This window comes from Lepisma saccharinum, chromosome 20, assembly GCF_977018435.1.
Source record: "Lepisma saccharinum chromosome 20, izLepSacc3.1, whole genome shotgun sequence".
Classification (NCBI taxonomy): Eukaryota; Metazoa; Arthropoda; class Insecta; order Zygentoma; family Lepismatidae; genus Lepisma; species Lepisma saccharinum.
The window spans coordinates 55,124,966-55,144,136 of NC_139248.1; the positions used below are offsets into that span (position 1 = coordinate 55,124,966).

Consider the following 19,171-nt stretch of genomic DNA (forward strand, 5'->3'; position numbering starts at 1 on the left):
TGCAGTCCCTGTAAGTGACTATATCCAGAGGCCTGCACAAGACCTGGAGCAGACCCGTTCGCGAGACATCGCTCCTAAAATACCATGCAACCTGCGCAACACCCTCGCTTGAGCAGCTTGTATGCCCACCTGCACAGATCGTTCCTGGCAGGCATTGTAGACCCGGCGGGTACCCGCAATCTTACGATACCTAGTAGGTCTCAGTTCGTTCTTTCCATCAACTGCAGACCCCTCCTTCTGCATGACGTAGTTGCTTCGAGTAGGAACTCCACCGGTCGCACACCTGTCTGCAAGTGTTGCCAACTGCAATAGATTTCCACTACTTAGGAAGGGAACTGAAAGCCACATCGCCAATGAAATGAGATTTCAGAATGTTGCTAGTTTTGCCCCCCCCCCCCTACACATTGAAATAGGTTTTCCGTGGTATAGGCTCCATAAGAATATGTCGTAAACAACCAATAATCCAGGGCACTGCTGGAACATGTCACGTTCGACGCCGAGGTCGCGAGTATAGCAACACACTGTTCTACTGCGAACACCAGACCCGTAGCCAGACAGGGTCCAGGGGCATTGCCGTTATCCTCCCCCCCCCCCTTTCTGAAATTTGGTAAACTACTTTGTAAAATTTGTTTGCAGCGACGAGTGAAAATGTAGACTGTAGAAATTATTTTACTCAAAACTTGATAAAGGTTAAATTCACAGAATACAAAGAACAGATAGGCGAAAAATGATTTCATTTGATTTACGAGCCGAAGTAAAAGTAGCAGGTAGTAATTAGAATATTTTCTCTCGGCTTCAGCTATGAATGGGAAGATATTGAAAATATATTGTAAGTATTTGAACAATATTTCTAGATTTTCTGTGTCCTATATTAACTTAATGATTAGACTACACACATATATAATTTACTTTCATATAATACTATTAAACCTTTGAAAATGGACTTGGTTTATGAAGCCCTCCCTGATAACCCATGAGACCCCCCCCCGCCAACCAATTCTGACTACGGGCCTGCAGAGGCGCGACCACGAATTTTCTTTTGGAGGGGCAAGTACCTGGATAAACATGCCAACAATAACAATAATAGTAATAAAGTAACATCAAAGGCATTATTATTCTCATAAATCATGCAAAAAGGGGGTGGGTAGAAGTCGGTTCTAACGCATTTGTGTTGAAACAAAGAATTTGAAACATTTTTTTTCAACACCTTAATTTCACATTAGCTAATAATGGAAAACAAGCACACAAACTGTTTTTGAAAGAAAGGAAGTACATGAAAAATGCTTTCCGAATGTTCATATGGCATGTAAAATTTTCATGTAAAATATTTTCTTTTCACGTATGAAACATGAATTTGAATTTGAATTTAAAATTTTGGGTGCGTCAACACTAAGGCTATTTTGGACCCGTCACATTATACGGGGTCCAGCCCCTTATCGTTACACATAACTCTAACGTTGCAGAACTAAAATCATAAAATATTAAAATCTTCTGACTTTCGTTAAAAGCTGAGGCTGTAAAGGAGCACTCGCACGGATAAGGACAAAACACAGGACAACACAAAAAAAATTATACTGGCCATGGGGCCAGTCGCCAGAGCCTCGTTATTCTGCAGTCCAGGGTGTACTACGTGGAAGACATATGAAACATGGAGCGACGTAAAATAAGAGAATATGCAACATGTTAACACTAAATTGTGTACGTATTCAAAGTTTCTTTAATGCATATTTAAATACATTACATAATCAATTAATCAATCTAATAACAAACCAACATTGATAGCAATGTTGGCATTGGGCCGCCATGGCATTCTCTGTTTTAAAAAAGTTTTTCATTTAGATCGTTCGGCTCCCAGGGCCGACCTCAGCTACCCCCTAGCTACGGCATTGAACTTGATTTGACTGTATAATATACTTTAATATATTTCTACTGTCATAAAATTTGAAATCAGGGGAGCAATTGCCCCTCTGTTCCCCTCTGCAGGTGCCCTTTGTCGTCTGGAAGGAATAATACAACAAATATATGAAAACTAATTCCATCTTGAGTAGCCTTTATCCTAGTTTTTCTTGTACTTTAATGTTTGCCCCCCTTGCCCAACCCCGCTAGACTTAATTTTCGTCGAAAGTTAATGAGCAATGCCCCCTGCCCCCTGTGGTTGCGCCATTGCGTGCCTGGTTAAGACACCATGTAATGAAAAACAATTAGTTTTCGATGAGGAGTTTTTTGTTTGCCCGATCATTCATTTAAATAAATGAAGCTGTAATATTGCGTGCATTTCCTGGCAATAAGATAAAAACTGCTTACAATGAACTGAAATCGTTAAGTATTTACTGTAAATTCTCCTTAAATCAGAGAGCTCCTCCTAGGACTTCGTAGGATTTAGGAGCTACATAAGTAGGCAACACTGGCTGTAGCTGTCCACGTGGTGAAGAAACGCCTGGAGCGACACGCTGCCGGAGGGCTGTTTCCTTCCAGCAGGTTTTGCATGCGCCCGGGTCTTGTTGAATGCCCAGGTACCTTGTAAGCGCAGAGCGCCTGGAAGACGAAGAACCCGGGTAAAGACGCAAGTCGACTCGTTGCCGTGGGCAGGCGAGCAGGTAAACCTGTTCTCACGGGGCAAGAAGCACGGGTAGGCAAAAGCTACACTTTGCAGCACTCTGACTATATCTACTGTAATAGACTTTTCTTGTAGCCGTAGGTTAACGTCGTTAATAGCTTGAAGGATACCAGCCCAGCAGAATAAGAACACAAGAAAGTTAAACTTCTTAAGGCTGTGTAGCTGTAGCAGGCATTTTGCACCGTGTAAACTGTTTCGGGTGGCTCTTTTGAGAGGTCACATAATACCTTCAAAGCTGCACAGACATCTGGAAATTGGGTACTTAGAGCGTTTGCTTTTGAAGACTACCTAGTTGCTTATTGACTCTTCACAGTAATATGAACATGATTTTTCAAAACACCCCAACGATGAGTTGATTTACTGAAAAAAACTGTAAACATTGTGAATTGCTCCAAATCCATTGACGGTTTCTGTGTCTCCTGACGCAGCATGAACACCAACTAAATTTAACGACTGTGAACTTGAACACCGGAGTATTTCCCCGATATATTACTGGCGTTGTCAAAGAACTGAGCACGTCAGTTCGACATGCAAAGGCCATCATTCTGAACAGCATGTAAAATGTCTTCAGTTAAGACGCCAGTTTTGTCGTCAGTAGTAATGAAGCCAACCAAAGTTTCTTCGATTTTGCACTCTCGATCTGAAGACACTGTAACGTAACGATAAATTTGTGACTGACATCAGGAGTCGAGTCATACAAAATGGCAAAATATTTTGTCCTTTTAATGTCCTCAATTATTGCCTGACGTACTTGATTCCCTGCTATGTGGACAAGTTCATTCTGAATTTGTGGAGATAGATATGTTACAGCAAGAGCTGATGGGGAGTGTATTATTGTCGACACTTAAAATTTTAACACATCGTTATATTTCGCCATCAACGTAAATAGGCCCAATAAATTCCCATGTTGTCCCATCAGCTTTCTTCCACAAAATATCATCAGTGCCTCGTAATGCAAGATTTCTTGATGCCAGAAACAAAATACAGTCTAATAGTGCCCGTAGTGCTCCATTTCCCAGTTTCACTCAGATTTTTCTGTTGCAGCGCGTTGTCAATAGCAGTGCTGGTCTTCATACGTGACGATAGGTGCCTCCACTCGGCAAAAGGAGTTCTATGGAATTGTGAATTTTCGTGACCAAGGAATTCGCGGATTAAGTTTACGCCAGTGGAAAAATCCTTCAGCACGGCAAAACTGTGACGAATCTGATTTGGCAAACAAGAAACAAGGAAGAGAGTACACATACGCCAAACAGCTTAGACTTTTATTTATTATTGTTGTTCTAAGTGCCGCGTATTCTCGTCCTGTACACCTTTTATTTGAAAGCTGCTTGGGAAGATCATTGAAAGAGCCAAATACCATCACGACGTATTTTTTTAAATGAAATAGCTTTTTTGAAGAGATATTGTTTTCGCAAGATTTCTCTTGTTTTAAAGGAAATTTTAGTACAGTTGTTATTACATGCAGACTGCAGTTTACACCAATAGTATTTTTACAGCTGCATATACTATTGCTATTCACTAAGAAGTTGTAAAAGACATCCTCACTAACAAACAAATAATATATACTGGATATATATTTATTTTATTTTATTTGTTTAAAAGAAAAGCTTGTAATGCGAGCGCAGCGAGCAAAAAAATAATATCTTTGCAAACTGGCAATGGTAATATTTCAATAGGGCGCCAATACTTTCGATGGGATCGCATGAATCCTTTATTACAAGTAATTTTCAATGTTTTCTTCTTGCCGTTCGGCGCCCCCTTCCATCAGCGCCCCCCCCACCCCGCTACGGCTCTTCTCTTCTGGTAGCCTTGGTTGATTGATTGATTTGGCGTTTTAAGTCCACTTTATGGACAAAAGGCTAATCGGTACTGAGCCTACAGTTTAAAGTGAGATCGGAACTACCTCCACCGGGTATCGAACCTGGGACCAATTGATTAGAAGGCGACGATGTCTTGTAGTCTTGGGAAGAACCGTGAGGCCGGCCTCATCTTACAGATTACAGGCCGGCCCGTCGTGGCGGAGTGATTAGCACATCGCGCTACGACGCCAGGGGTCCCGGGTTCGAATTCCGGCCTGGGAATGGATGTTTGTTAGTGTCCATTCATCAATTTCATCATATCATCACACACCCCCATCTTCGCAAAGTAGCACAAAAGCGAAGGAAAATAAAGCAAATGAATCAATCAATTACAGATTACAGGCATGCCAACCCCTGAAATTAGACATCCCGCATGGACTTCGTAGGATGTTATTGAACCAGCTGAAGCCTCTCAAAAGTGCCTGACTGCATGATAAGATCGAGTACCGGGCAGGGATAGAAATTAGAGGGAATTATCGTAAGATCTAAAATTTCAGTTTTCCTGTATTAATTGCCATTTAATGAAATTATGATTAATAAAATTATCTATAATAGAGAAACAAATTAGGGTAGGCCCGGCCTCCGGGCATCTTAGGACGCTTCGGCACTGTGCGCGAAAACGGCCTAGTTCGATTGTCACATAAACGATATTACTGAGGGTTCGTTCTTAAGCGACACTTATTGCTTGTCGCCTGTCGCGTCGGTCTGAAAGTTTCGATGTTCAAAAATTAGTGATGGCAGTGCAGTGTCGTATTATAAATGCCTCTGTCGTTCTCGGATTGTTAACAGTCGTCTCAGTCTCGAAGGAAAATGTCACTCTGTTACGAATGATGTAGGGGCTATCGACGACAGGGGTGACCATCCTCCCCCACCCCGAGGCCGTGGACTCATCTCCCCAAAAAGTTGTTAATCAAAATCCCCCCGAAAGAATTCTGCATCATAACCACCCTTCCCACCACGCATACACAAATATAGTTTGGATAAACACGCAGTAATTGATTTTTGTTTGAATGTCGATGATTTCATTTCATTTTCTAAATAATTAAATTTTCGAAATACGTAAGCGTTAGACAACGAAAACTGACAGTATTTTACAATTATCCAGTCAGTCGAATAGAACAGAAACACACGCAAGCGAAACAAATCGTTACTGAAATCATCCAACACTAAAACTGAAGCCCGCATGTCGGAAGTTACATACGAGCCGACTCGAAACGATAACAAATAAAACACCAGACATTGTTTACCACTGGCCGAGAAGCCAACAATCGAAAGGATCGTGAAATTCGAAACCTTTTATTGCAGTTGAAATTAAAAGACTAAAGAAAGAAAAAGCACGGCAAGTCAATCAAACGAAACTACCCTCCGTTTTTTGGGTGAAGGTACAAATAATTTGGTAGCTAAATTATAAAATGTTGCCGCCCAAAATTCCCATGACTCAGGCGCGTCATGAATTCTCCCCTGTAGGCACCCCTGATCCACGAGTAAACAAAAGCAAATCGAATGGCACAAGACAGGCGCTTACAGCACGTACATTCTTGGATGCCTATAATTATCTTTTGGATCAGAATTTTCGGGACGAAAAAAGGGGTCATTTCCAGATTAAATCGGGAAATTTTCGTTACGGAGATTACTAAAAATTTCCTGACACTCTAAGATATCGAATTCTACACACTATTTGCATTTCTGGAATAAAAACTGCTAATTTCAAGAAATTTCAGACGCTTATAGCGCAGAAAACAGAGAATAATAATTTGTAAACACTATCATTTGAAATTTCTCAACTATTCGAGTTTTCAAAATGGGGCATAAATTCCGTGGGTGATGACATTTTCTTTCAGGTACCAGTACCGACTATTCGAGTTTCCACACACACGTAATTCCGCTTCAAGGGTTTATCGGCATTCTTTGATGAGCAAGGACTTTCAGAAAACAAATGGGAGGATGAAGCATCTGCTTCTAGTCTTCTTAACTTAAGAGAAAGGATACAGTTACGCACCAATTGTGCATTTATTTCAATATCGCCCGAATGGGCACTGCTACTAAAAAATATCTGGGTGTATCCAAGAGTATGAATTTCTCTCCATGTTGCAAGTGGAAGCGGTTTTTTTAATGTTGATTATTAAGCTGAACACGATGTTTGAAAAATATGATGAATAACAATTTTCGGAATCCTATGTATTCCTTATGGGGAATCAACTTCAAGATCAAGTTACGGCTAATCAAATGGAACTTCCGACTTCTCCGCTGGTCAAATGCATCTTCAGACTGTCCTCTTCCCGTTGACATCTTTTTCTATTCCATCGAAAGTTTTATATTCCCAAGAGAACGAATCTAATCATACTCCCATATGATCAATGCTATTCTCCTTGCCTCCTGGCAGTGTTGCCAAACCTGATGCACATAGACGAACTAAGTTTCACCTTAAATGTAGTTAAAACTGACTTTCATGGAGCTAGATTTACGAAGGCTCGATAAAGTGCCTCCTAGGGTAATGTTAGTTGTCAAGGAGTGGGGGCACTGCTATTATCGTTAACTCTACATTGATGACAAATTATTCTTAGTTTTCAACATCTAGATCCGGCGGTATCGCCTATCTCAATAATCCACCGATGGTCGTAAGAAATTGAAAATAAAGAATTCCCTGATAACAATATTATGTCAATTTTACGTCAAACACGGTGGTATAAGGAAGTAGCTGGGGAGATAAGAGGGAGTGGGGCGACGCAGCCAATATAACAATATCACGTCACGCGCAAAATGTATAATTATGACAAAAGTTGGTCCATGAGGGCCGGAACCAGTGATGGCATCATAGTGGGGCACGGGGGTGGGCGTCCCAGTTCCCAGCCGAATGAGTGCAAGAAAAGGCCAGATCTGGCTCCAAGAGAGCTAAGTTGGCACACTGCCACTGACGAAAGAACTTAGGAAGAGTGTCGTGGAGACTGTATCGCATGCTCTTAAGGACTTGATATTAATAAAATTGGCTCGACGCATGCGCAAGGAGGCTCTGGCGTCTGAACTTACAGCCAGCACAATCCTTTGTAGAGTTGTTTGATTTGGGACTTTGTTTTTAAGTCCACTTTATGCACACATATGCTAATCCGGAGTGGACCTACAGTTTAAAGTGGGATCCGAACCACCATGTGCCTCCACAGGGTATCGAACCCGGGTCCCCTTGTTCACAAGTCGACGACCTAACACTAAGCCATTGTGGGGCTACCTTTGCATGGTTGTATGTTGGCCTGTGTTTTGCTCATAGGGATATATGTGCCCCAGTACAGCCTCGGTTTCGACCCTGGGTAAGGAGATTTTAGAGATACGAATGGTGATTTTTAATATATTGTAAGGGACTTGGCTTCGTATAATGTGACTGGTGCAAATAGCCTAAGTGCTGACGCATGCATACAAAATTTAATTTCAATCAATCAATTACATTCTTCCATGGACATCGGTAACATTTAAACAAAATTCATGGCTAGTATAACAAAAAACAACAACTAATAATAATAACAATACCAATAACAATTATTATTATTAAATGTTATTGCATGTATATAACAATAATATACTATAGTCAATACCAGTTACAATACTTGTAATTAAATAGGACTTAAGAGACATCCTGCTAGAAGATTTCACTGCACACACTACATAAATCATTATATTTATATGAATTCTAAGGTGAAAACGAACAAGTGCAATATGCCAAATTAAAGGCAAGCGTTTACGCTACAATTTTTGTTTGGAACGTTTTCTTCTCAGTTGCCTAGATTATTCATAAATTAATGATCAACATAAAATTAATAGTAAAAAATATGAACATTTTTTACTAATCCGTGATTAACCACTAAACGGTTCCTCCTATCGAAAAACATAAGATAACGTTAAATATAGAACACATATTAAGCTTTCATTTGAAAATGGATCGTTGAGATCGGACCGTTGGTTTCAGACATATACATAGTTTTTTGGGTTTTTTTCAATTGTCAACATCCGCCATCTTGGAATTGCCATCATTTCTATTGATGGCCACTATGAAATGGCAATCATGCTTTTTTTGGTATCCTTACACACCCATATAACTACGGGATAAAGGAAAATTAGTACCCTCAAATTATACCGAATTCTTAGCTGGCCCATAGACTATGTACACCCAACCGCCAAAGAAACAGTAGGCGAATTGTCCACCACAATTTTCATTCGGTCTGAATTACACGATATGATGACAATGAATTGAAATAATGACTTCAATAAGCAATGAACAATGCGTGCTTCGAACCAATATAGTTTCATTCCTTAAAACAACACAGGATATAAAATAAAAAAAGTAATGAAAATAGCGGTGGACAATTTACCTACCATTACCTTTTCTGTTGACTGTACCTTTCGGACACGGCCTTTAATTGTGGCCACGTAGTGTTATCTTTGCCGCTGACTGTACCATCCCTAACAAAATTAGATTTCCACAAAATTGCAGAGAAGACACAGAAGCAGATGCGAGAAAGTTTATTTCCCCCACCCGCCAATAAGCTCTACAAGTTCGCCCATGCGCCACTAGGGCATCGCCTACCTGGGAGGTCCCGTATGGCATCTTCCGAAATGACAGACGACGGCTCTTCCTCCTCTTCCTGTTCCCGGTACATCTCCTCCAACTCCCTGCTTAGCCGCTCTGCCAGAAGATGGCACAGCAGCTGTCCTAACCGGCAGAGGCAATCCGCTGTGCTACTCGGTGCTGCCATCTGTTGGTGGGGAGGTGAACTGAGGTGAAAGTTTCTGGCGGATATGGACGTTTCCTCGGTGAGCACGAACATGCTGGCGAAGAGGATGGGCACGCAAAACAGAAACCCCGTTTGCGATGCTATGTCCATCTGCAAAACAAGAAATGAATAAAAGTTATTGAATATTATTTCACAACATTTTAACGCCTTTACTCAAGGTCGCATTCCCCCCCTGAGATATCTGGTAAAAAATCATGAAATTCAAATGATGAAAAAATTGTAACCATATTTTATTACAAATAATGTTGTAATTTTCTCTGATTTACAGACAGTCAGTTACAGCGATTAACTTCCATTGATTGATATGATGTTTTAAGTCCACTTTATGCACAGAAAGGCTAATCGGGACTGGACCTACAGTTTTAAAGTGAGATCCGAACCACTATGTGCCTCCACCGGGTATCGAACCCGGGACCCCTTGATTACAAGACGACGACACTACCACTGCGCCATCGGGAAGGCCCCGATTAACTGCCATGTCCAACAAAATATCGAGAGAACATTTTCACAAGAGGCATTAGAATATCATGTTAATTAACTTTTAGTGGTGTGCAGGACGGTTTTTTTTATTGGGGTGGGATTGGGAAGAAAATATCAATCATTCTGACGATGAAAACATTTTCCAGTAAGAAATTTTCCAGACAGAAAATTTTCAAAATTTGCCGATGCGGTGAAAATCTCGAATTGTACACACTATTTCCCCTTCAAGTTGTTTTTGCATTTCTGGAATAAAAATTGTTAATTTCAAGAAATTTCAGACACTTATAGTGCATAAAATACCAATACTAATATCACTTTTATATAGTATTCTTCGAAATTTCTCGGCTGTTCGGGATTGTGAAAAGTCGGGATCTCACCTTGATAATTCACATCCCATCATTTTGAATTTTTACTTCTGTGTATTGTGAATAGTGTTGCCCACGGGACGAGACGGGACAGGCTTTTAAAAATTCGAGGCGAGACGAGATTGATCATGTGTCCCGAGACAAACGAATATTTTCGAGACGAGACAGGCCAAAGTCTCGTCTCGTGGGCAACACTAATTGTGAAAAAGTACAAAACCAAAGAACTGTTCATCAACAAAGTGATAGATGTTTATGGAAATGATGCAATGCGAATCCAGTTTCTATCTAAATACGACCAGCTTCTGAATGCAATCTTCTTAGAAATCGGGCGCCTGATGTGATAACCACTGCTGCACGGCCGTTTTCACGTCGTCATCTGCTTTAAAGCGCTGGCCGGCAAGGTGCTTCTTTAAGTGCAGGAACAAGTGATAGTCACTGGGCGCTAGATCAGGGCTATAGGGAGGATGATCAATTTGTTCCCAACCAAATGACGCGATGCGATCTTGGGTTCGATCCGCCGCGTGTGGACGAGCATTGTCTTGAAGCAATACGATCCCTTTACTGAGCATGCCGCGCCTTTTGTTTTGAATTGCACGGCGCAGTTTATTCAAGGTCTCACAATATGTCCATACACTCGTGCAATCTGCCGATGGATTCCGGCCGCTTTCATGTCTCTTGCACTTAGAAAACGAATGACAGCGCGTAGTTCACAATCGTCTGAGACTTTCAATCGTCTGAGGCATTGTAACCACACCTGAAGAACTGTCTACTAGGGCGAACGGTTGCATACTGCCCTCTGTGGCAAGCGCATAGATATGCAGGTCCTGCGCGCATGTGCGAAACGGCGAGTGTAGTGCTACAGCGGCCTAATTGCAAAACGGAACTTACTTTAAAAATATACCTCGTAGTAGACTCGAGTCTCAGCTTGTATTCAACGCCAAAGTATTTTCAATTCCATTTGAATTTTATGATTTGTAAAGTAGTAGTAGTAATAACAACAATAATAAAATTTTCAATGACTGAAGGGCAAGATATGAAATCTTACTCTGCCCCCTCCCCCCGAGAAAAATCCTGCGGGTCTCTTTGTGGGGTATATTGAAGAATGTAAAGTATATGATTATTAGTACTTGCTCAACAATAATATATGGGTCTTACTATGGGTGCAGCGCCTTGAATAACGTAGTGTGGAAAACGGCACTGTTCTGGGCTCTCTGGCTGGTTCCACTCGAATATGATACCGCTAGAGGCGCTGGTGACGGCACAGCTGCATGGTATTCGTCTGCTTATAATGGAAGTAAATTGAGTTTTCGCTGCAACGTCAAGTTCTTTTACATGAAGCATTTCTATGAGTGTGATAATTGCTATGATATTTGGTACAGTGGTTGCGAATATATTATCGAACATTCTAGACAGTCGACCACGTCCTGTTATCGTTATACTTTCATTAATAGTACGGGACAAAATATACGCGTGAAATGCTCTTGGTAACTAAATTTTTGTGTATGAATTAGGTTCGTTATTATTATCGTCATCATCATAATTTGTTTTAAAGATATAGCCTACACACTGAAGCATTTGTATTTTTGGTCTCTTTTCTTCCGCTTTAAACTAATCGCGGCGATGATGGTAATTATGATTGCATGAAATGACAAGGGGAAACCCACAAAACTTCCTTAGTGCCATCGACATGAGTGTAAGGAAACTTTCAGACCAATGGGACAAGCGACACGGGATGTTCACACTGATGTGACTAGTGACACACACAGACACTTCCAGACTGTAAAATAGCATTCATTAGGCATGAGGGTCCAAACAGCAAACGACACGTTCATATGCCGTATTCGCGTGCTACTTGTTACTTCGATCGGAAAGCTCCTTAAAGGAAGGGTGCTCAGACCGAAGCGATGCGCCACAGGGGGAGTTCCCAACTAAGTGACAAGCGACATGGTGCCTTCAGTCTATTAGCAAGCGTTTGCTGCTAATTATGCGAACAGCAGATCTAGGCAACACGATAAACCGCATGTTACAACAACAGGTCTAGGCGACATGATAAGCCACACGTGTCGCTTGCGTGTCGCTCATACTGGACCCTTATCCCCAATAGCTTGCAACGTGTTGCCGTGATTTGTTGTTCACGCATGCGCGATGCAATGAGTGTCTTGCTTTAGGGAGATTGCCCACCAAAGCGACAAGGGGCACGCGACACTTATCGCTTGAGGATTTCACGAACAGAACGCTGGCCTGTGCTTCCCGTCATGCCGCTACGATGTGAAATGTTGCTCTAGATTGACAAGTGACATGTGTCGCGTGTCGCTTCGTTATGAAAGTTGCCTTGGACAGAAGGACCCGTGTCGCTTTGGTGTGAAATCCCCGTATCGTTTGTCGCGTGTCGCTTTGGTCTGGTGTCCCTGCATTGATTACCAACGGCTCGCTTCGAAGCGACACTTGTGGTTTGTCGCCTCGGTATGAAATATCTCTCAGGATACTATTTATATTCTAATAACATAGAAAAATAAACTCTAGTACACAATCCAACACCTGACGTCTGGAATCACATTTGCGATGTTTCTTCTTGTGTTACGCATGCTGTTTATTTATTACTTTTATTTCCAAATTAATGCCATTTCGTGACTGCAAATCACTCCACAAATATAACCGTTTCCATCAATTGACGTACCGCCTTTCAAGACAAACAATTCTACACAATATATTCCAAAAACTAAGCCGCATTACTTTCATAACAAAATTAGCACCTGTACTGATCGCACTGCCATCTATGTTGTCATCGTCTCGGGAACCAGTTTCTTGGGTCGTTTTCCACACTACGTTATTCAAGACGCTGTACTATGGGATTAGATACCGTCCGGACAAGTTTAATTCTTCCAGATGTAAAACAACAAGAATATGTTTAATTTTCATAAATGTTTTACCCTATCATGGTTTGCGTTTACTTTAAACTGGAGGAACAGAGGTGAGTCAGGGTGCTCACAGAGCGATTTATGGGGGCATCTGTGCAAGATTTGGGGATAATATTTTTGTGCCCAAAATTTTTAAAAAAAATAAGCATTTGATGATTATAATTGAACTACGACATAATTTAATGGTGTCACTATCATACACCAGTAGCGTGCCCAGGATTTTTGAAAGGAAGGGAGTACGTATAGTTTTTTAGTAGTCAGCCCACATTTTTCCATCTTTTCTTGCCTTGGACGTTCTTTTTTTAAGGAGTACTTGGCGAAAGAGGGAGGGGTTTATAACTCCCATCAACCTCTCGTGGAAACGCCACTGTAATACACATTACCATTAATTGAGATCCGTCAGGGATATCATGCCCACAGACAAATAGAGGGGGATGGGCACCCCTGAGTTAGGCAACACTCGTAACGCCTTGCAGGGAAGCGAGTATTTCAGGATCTAGGTGTACCATTTCTATTACCTGTGACTGTACACTCCCCTTGTATTGCCCCCCCCCGCCACCACCGCCCTTTAATCTACCCAAAGTGACTCGTGAGAACAATTTAATACGGCCTGGCTTCTATAAAGGGGACATATCATACGATATTTTTTCGTCCCTAAGTTCAAGATATTCACGAACCGAAACACCGTTCCGGTCCGCTCCGGTCCATTTCGACCCCTGATCGTGTGTCTGTGTGTGTGTGGATGGGACGGAGTGGTGAGGTGCGCTATTGCCATTAAGTGACGACAATTTATTCTTAGTCTTCAATGTCTAGATCAGTGGTCTTCAATGTTTTTTCCAAATAGCTGGCGTTTTTCACATTCTATAAGGCAGTGGTTCTGAAACTATGGTACGCGTACCCATGGACGTCCGGAAGGGAGCAAGGGGAGGGGGCACGACCTCCCTGGAAAATGAATGTCCTACTAAAAGTTATATATTTCACACATAATTTAATTTCAGTCACAGTATAATTATTATAAATTCGTTGAAGAAACATGATAATGACTGAAGCAGTGTTTTTTGAGTTGGCATCACTATTATGGGAAAAAATATGACTCCTTTGCCCCCCTGGAAAATAATTACCTTGCTTGCCCCTCCCTGGGAAAAATCCTGCGGACGTCCATGCGGCGTACCCCCAGGTGTATATAAACGACTTGAAGGGGGTACGCGATCAGATCGGAAAGAAATGTCGAGAATATCGACAAGACAACAATTTTGCTGCTGGTGTGTAGAGCAGACGTCATAGCTTTGACACTCAACAGGAAAATAGGACTGATTTTGCCACTTACACTTATAATTGTTTCGTGTGTTTTGAAATAAAATAATCGTTCAAAATATACGTATAATAGACTAAGTTTAAAGCCAAATCTCCGCTTGAAAGCAACAACCAGACATTAAGAAACTGTGTCAGGCTCTCCAGGCACATCCATCTCACTACAAACTGAGGATTTACAATAAAAGCTCCAAAAAATATGCTTGGCAGTTTGTTTACAAACTTATTTTTCTTCTTCACTTATCTTCAACAACTCTGGAAAAAATATATGAAAATTAAAGTTTTTTTTTAATATATAATCGTAAAGATTGTAAACGCAGCAACACCCAATCTATCTATTATATAAAAATGGATGTATGTGTGTGTGTGTGGGTGTGTATATTTGTTTGTTCCGGCATAACTCTCGAACGCCTGGAGCAATTTCAACCAAACTTGGTACACGTATCACTTGCAATCTGGAAATAATATTTTGGGGTAAGACACCCCTGGCACCCATAGGGGTGAGGTGGGGAGGTGTGACATGTAAAAATAATCGAGAACCACCGATATTAAATTTCGCACAGACAGACATCCGTGACTATGCAATCCGCACAGCGATAGTGTTTGTCGGGTTGTCTAACATTCAGGCTGTGTTGCGAATGGAATCCATAGTTTTCGTGACACTCCCAATTCGGTTCAACTCCTAGTTCATCACCTATCGGCATGGGGGGGGGGAGAGGGGGTGAAAAATAAAATGCCACAAATGACCTAAATTAGTATCGGATCCATAGTTTTCTGAGTCGCTAAGCTAATTGGTGACATTCACGATCATATTTAAAATTAGTTACTTTTTACACTATAGTTAGAATTCATTACTTTCCTGTCTAATACAAGATTGGGATAAATAAATACCCGGGCAACGCCGGGCAATCAGCTAGTAAAATAATAAACATAAGATTCTAATGTTCATTTGTTTACCATATTTACACATACAGCCCGAATACCATTTTGCTCTGTTGCAGATACAGGCCTCCAACACATCAAAAATGCCCCACCTATCAGGCAGCACTTGCAATATGATTGGCAGATCTCCCATCATCACTGTGGCCAATTTATCTCTTTTGGAGCTAGAACTGGTTAGGAGAAAACCTATTTACAAACAAGACTGATTATTCAAATACCGACAATTCTAATTGCAAATCAAAAAATGGGCATGGGCGCCCACAAAGGGGGGGGGGGCAGAAAGGGCGCTTGCCCCCCTGATATATCTTGGAAAAGTTTATGTAATTTGATTGGTGAAATTATAGCGATGATTTATTACAAATAATATTGTTCTGTGTGATTCACAGACTGTGAGTTACAGCAATTAGATACCATGTCCAACAACAACAAATAAAAACGTTTTCACCCCACACATTAGAATTAAGGTATGTTTTACTGCCTAACTAGGGGTGTGCGGGACAGAAAGTTTTTGGTCAGGACAGGATTTGGAAGGGAAATTTTCATAAACCCGGCGTTAGAGACTAAAAAATCGCCATTTCCCGATTGAAAGTGGGAAAAATTCTGCGTAAAGAAATTTCTGGGATGGGAAAGTGACAAAGAACAATTCATCAAAAAAGTGATGGATGTTTATAGAGAGAAAGTGAGATAGTAGACACAAGTCTGAACTTGACAACATCACCACGGTATTTTCAATTATATTATTAATGTTTAATATTAATAATAATAATAATGAAAGGTAAAAATGTAAATATCTGTAAGTCAAAGCCAAGGTGTAAAAAGATTTAAAATTTCCGTTTCCTTCTTTAAAATAATAATAATAATAATAATTGAGTTTTTCCGACGTGCACTCCCTTACTTGCAGCGCCGGGGGGGGGGGGGCACGGACTTTGGGGGCGCAGTAGGAATGAATAATTAAGAAAGACCGACAGTTCACAAGAGTTTCCCTTTCGGAGTGAAAATATATTTTCAACCGAACACATAATATTTTTATGCCCCTACAACTGCAAGCAGAAAATGTTAAGCACTAGAAAAGTAGAAAGTGAATTTCCAGGTTAGAAGAAATAGAAAACCTTCATCAGCTTAGTAGTTCAAGTCAAAGATTACGTTGCCGAAGAGTAGACGACAAGCAAGGAAATGCGCTGGAAAAGGTTTCACCCCTCCTACCGGCCCGTTCTAGCAAGGTTTGGTGAAACTGCGCTGTTGTTAAGTTTCTTCTGTAGTTGTCGTAGGGGAATTTGCTACAAATTTCTGGGAGAAATATGATCACGATCTTGCACCATAGCTACAGAAATTGTTTCATTTCGGAATGTAGTGTCAACAGAAATTATAAGAACACTGCTAAGCATTGAAAGCGATCGTGCTCGAAAACTGGACTTTACGAAATTCGCTCAAGAATTTGCTTCCATCAAAAAATGCAGAGGACTGGTAATGAACATTTAACAATTTAACAATTAACAATATGATACGACACGGTCGGGAAATATTCGGGACGGGATATGTTCGAAATTTCCCGAAGCTCTTGAAATCTCGAATTCTACACGTAACTTTCATCTTAAGTGCTTGTTTTTGCTGGTACAAAAACTAACAATTTCCGATACGTTCTAGACATACATTTACAATGAAGAAAATGTCGAGAATTGATGACTTTTGGAAATGACCATTCTGTATTTCCCTATTGGCCGCGGTGGCTCAGTCGGTCAGTCTCGCATGGAACGCGTGAGTGAGCAGACGTCGTGCGCGCTGCTCTTGCATAAGCGGTTACTTTCCATTCGCGTGGCAACTTTTGTGTCCTGTTGAATAGAACCAGTGAGTAGAATGGTGCTTCGGCGAATTAATACCCTGAAATTAAACTTTCGAAATGTTGCAACTAGACCCTCGACCTTAGACTTACATCGTTGGATTAACGACACGTTGCAGCTAACGCCAGAACAAGTAGTGAGTATAGAAATTGATTTATATCATAAGTGTGTGTTCCTGAAATTAACTTCGCGAGTGCTGGGTGAACGTTTGATACAGAACTCAAATGGCTGTGTTAAATATCACGACGATACCGATGAATATAGTGTTGACATGACGTGGACAGATATGGATTATGTGACGGTCCGGATACACGTTGTACCCGAGGAACTCAAAGATGACGAAATACGTTCAGTTTTGAGCCAATATGGCAAAATTATCGACAAAATTTTGGACGAAGTGTACACAGGAGAACATATTTATAAAGTTCGAACGGGACGAAAAATCTTGAAAATGTCATTACGTCACCCGATTCCCTCATATGTTACAATATGTGGACAACGGTTCTGGGTGACGTATCTTGGTCAGGAACGCACTTGTGCTATCTGCGATTTGGGGGGACACGTGGCAGGGAAGTGCCCCCAACGACGTCCTGTTGGGCCTGTGAAGAATCCTACTCTGTATGCTAATGTCGCCAGATTTGGGCCCAATCAGATCGATGCCACTGAACCAGTGATGTCGGCAACCTTTACGAACCTATCTGCGCAGCATACCGAGACCGACACCAATAACTTGGATCGCGCTTCGACTTCGAACTCCCCCCCAAAACAGACAGAACAGCTACCAGTTGAGCCCCTGAGTGAGACCGTCGACGCCAGTGAAATGGAGGTGATAACGGCGGAGTCAACAGACCAGAACCAGAATGCAGAAGACACCCCCATACTGGAACCAGTGAACATGGATCTCGAGCAGCATGCCGACACGTCGGTCGATTCGTCCAACGGCACGCCGGAGCCAGATCCGGGGATATCCACCCCCGAGATGATGGATGCTACAATGAAGATGGAAGGTGCGAACAGTGAGATGCCTACGTCCATAGATGCCGGAACTTTGAAGTCCTCACAGGCTAAGGAAGCGGAATGGCAACTTCAGCGCCGTCGCCAAGACACCTTTGAGCATCGCCAGAAGAAACGCAGTACGTCGAGATCGCCGACCGCGTCGAAGCGACCTCACCCCAAACGAAATAAGGCAAGGAAACCGGCAGTAAATACGACAGTGGACACAGGTACCGGTGATAGTAAGGAGAATAATAAGTAACTTTGACAAAGTATATAGATAGTAGTAATGGTAGTAGTGTCTGTTCTATGGTGTCTATTTCTAATATTTCTAACCAATAACATAAGTTCTGACAACTCAAGCGAGTGTTATAAAACATTAATGCAAAGCAAGCATATGGAACAGGAAATAGTTTACCACGTGGCTACAATAAATATCAACAAACTTTCATCTGAACTTAAACGAAAAGCTCTCATAGACTATATACGTTCTTATAATTTAGATATCGTTTGTATTCAAGAACTAGGTATAGGAAATCTTGATATTGGGTTTGATTATGTAGTATATAATAATAGTAATCATAACTCAACGGGAACGGCAATTATAGTTAGAAATAGTATTACAGTATCAAATGTACTATACCATCCATCAGGTAGAATAATTTGCGTAAATGTGGGTGACGTGTGGATATGCAATATTTATGCTCCGTCTGGTAGTGACACACGAAAAGAGAGAGAGGAATTTTTCAATACTCAAGTAGCTACAGTCCTCGGTGGAAATAGACAACATATATTGTGCACGGGAGACTTTAACTGTACGTTAAGGCGAGAGGATCAAACCCCTGGGTTTAATACTTCACCAAGTTTAAAGATTTTAGTGTCTGGGTTTGACCTAATAGATGTGTGGCAAAGAAAACATCCTAGCGAAAAAGGATATACATACATTAGAACAAATACTGCTAGTAGACTAGATAGGTTTTATGTAACAAAAGAACTGTTCTTGCATTCCACAAAAATAGAGGTACTTCCAAACTGTTTCAGTGATCATTTAGGTGTTCATTTAGATA

At 41.2% G+C, this 19,171-nt stretch overlaps 1 protein-coding gene across 2 annotated transcripts in view; it reads right to left on the minus strand.

Annotated features, from left to right (window-relative positions):
• LOC146003627 (uncharacterized) overlaps positions 1-19,171 on the minus strand; it is a 176,686-nt gene that overhangs the window by 36,154 nt on the left and 121,361 nt on the right. For both annotated transcript variants that reach the window (XM_083141949.1, XM_083141948.1), the window contains exon 2: positions 9,050-9,347. In XM_083141949.1, coding sequence (XP_082998075.1) covers positions 9,050-9,347 — 298 coding nt within the window. The remainder of the gene's footprint in view (positions 1-9,049; positions 9,348-19,171) is intronic.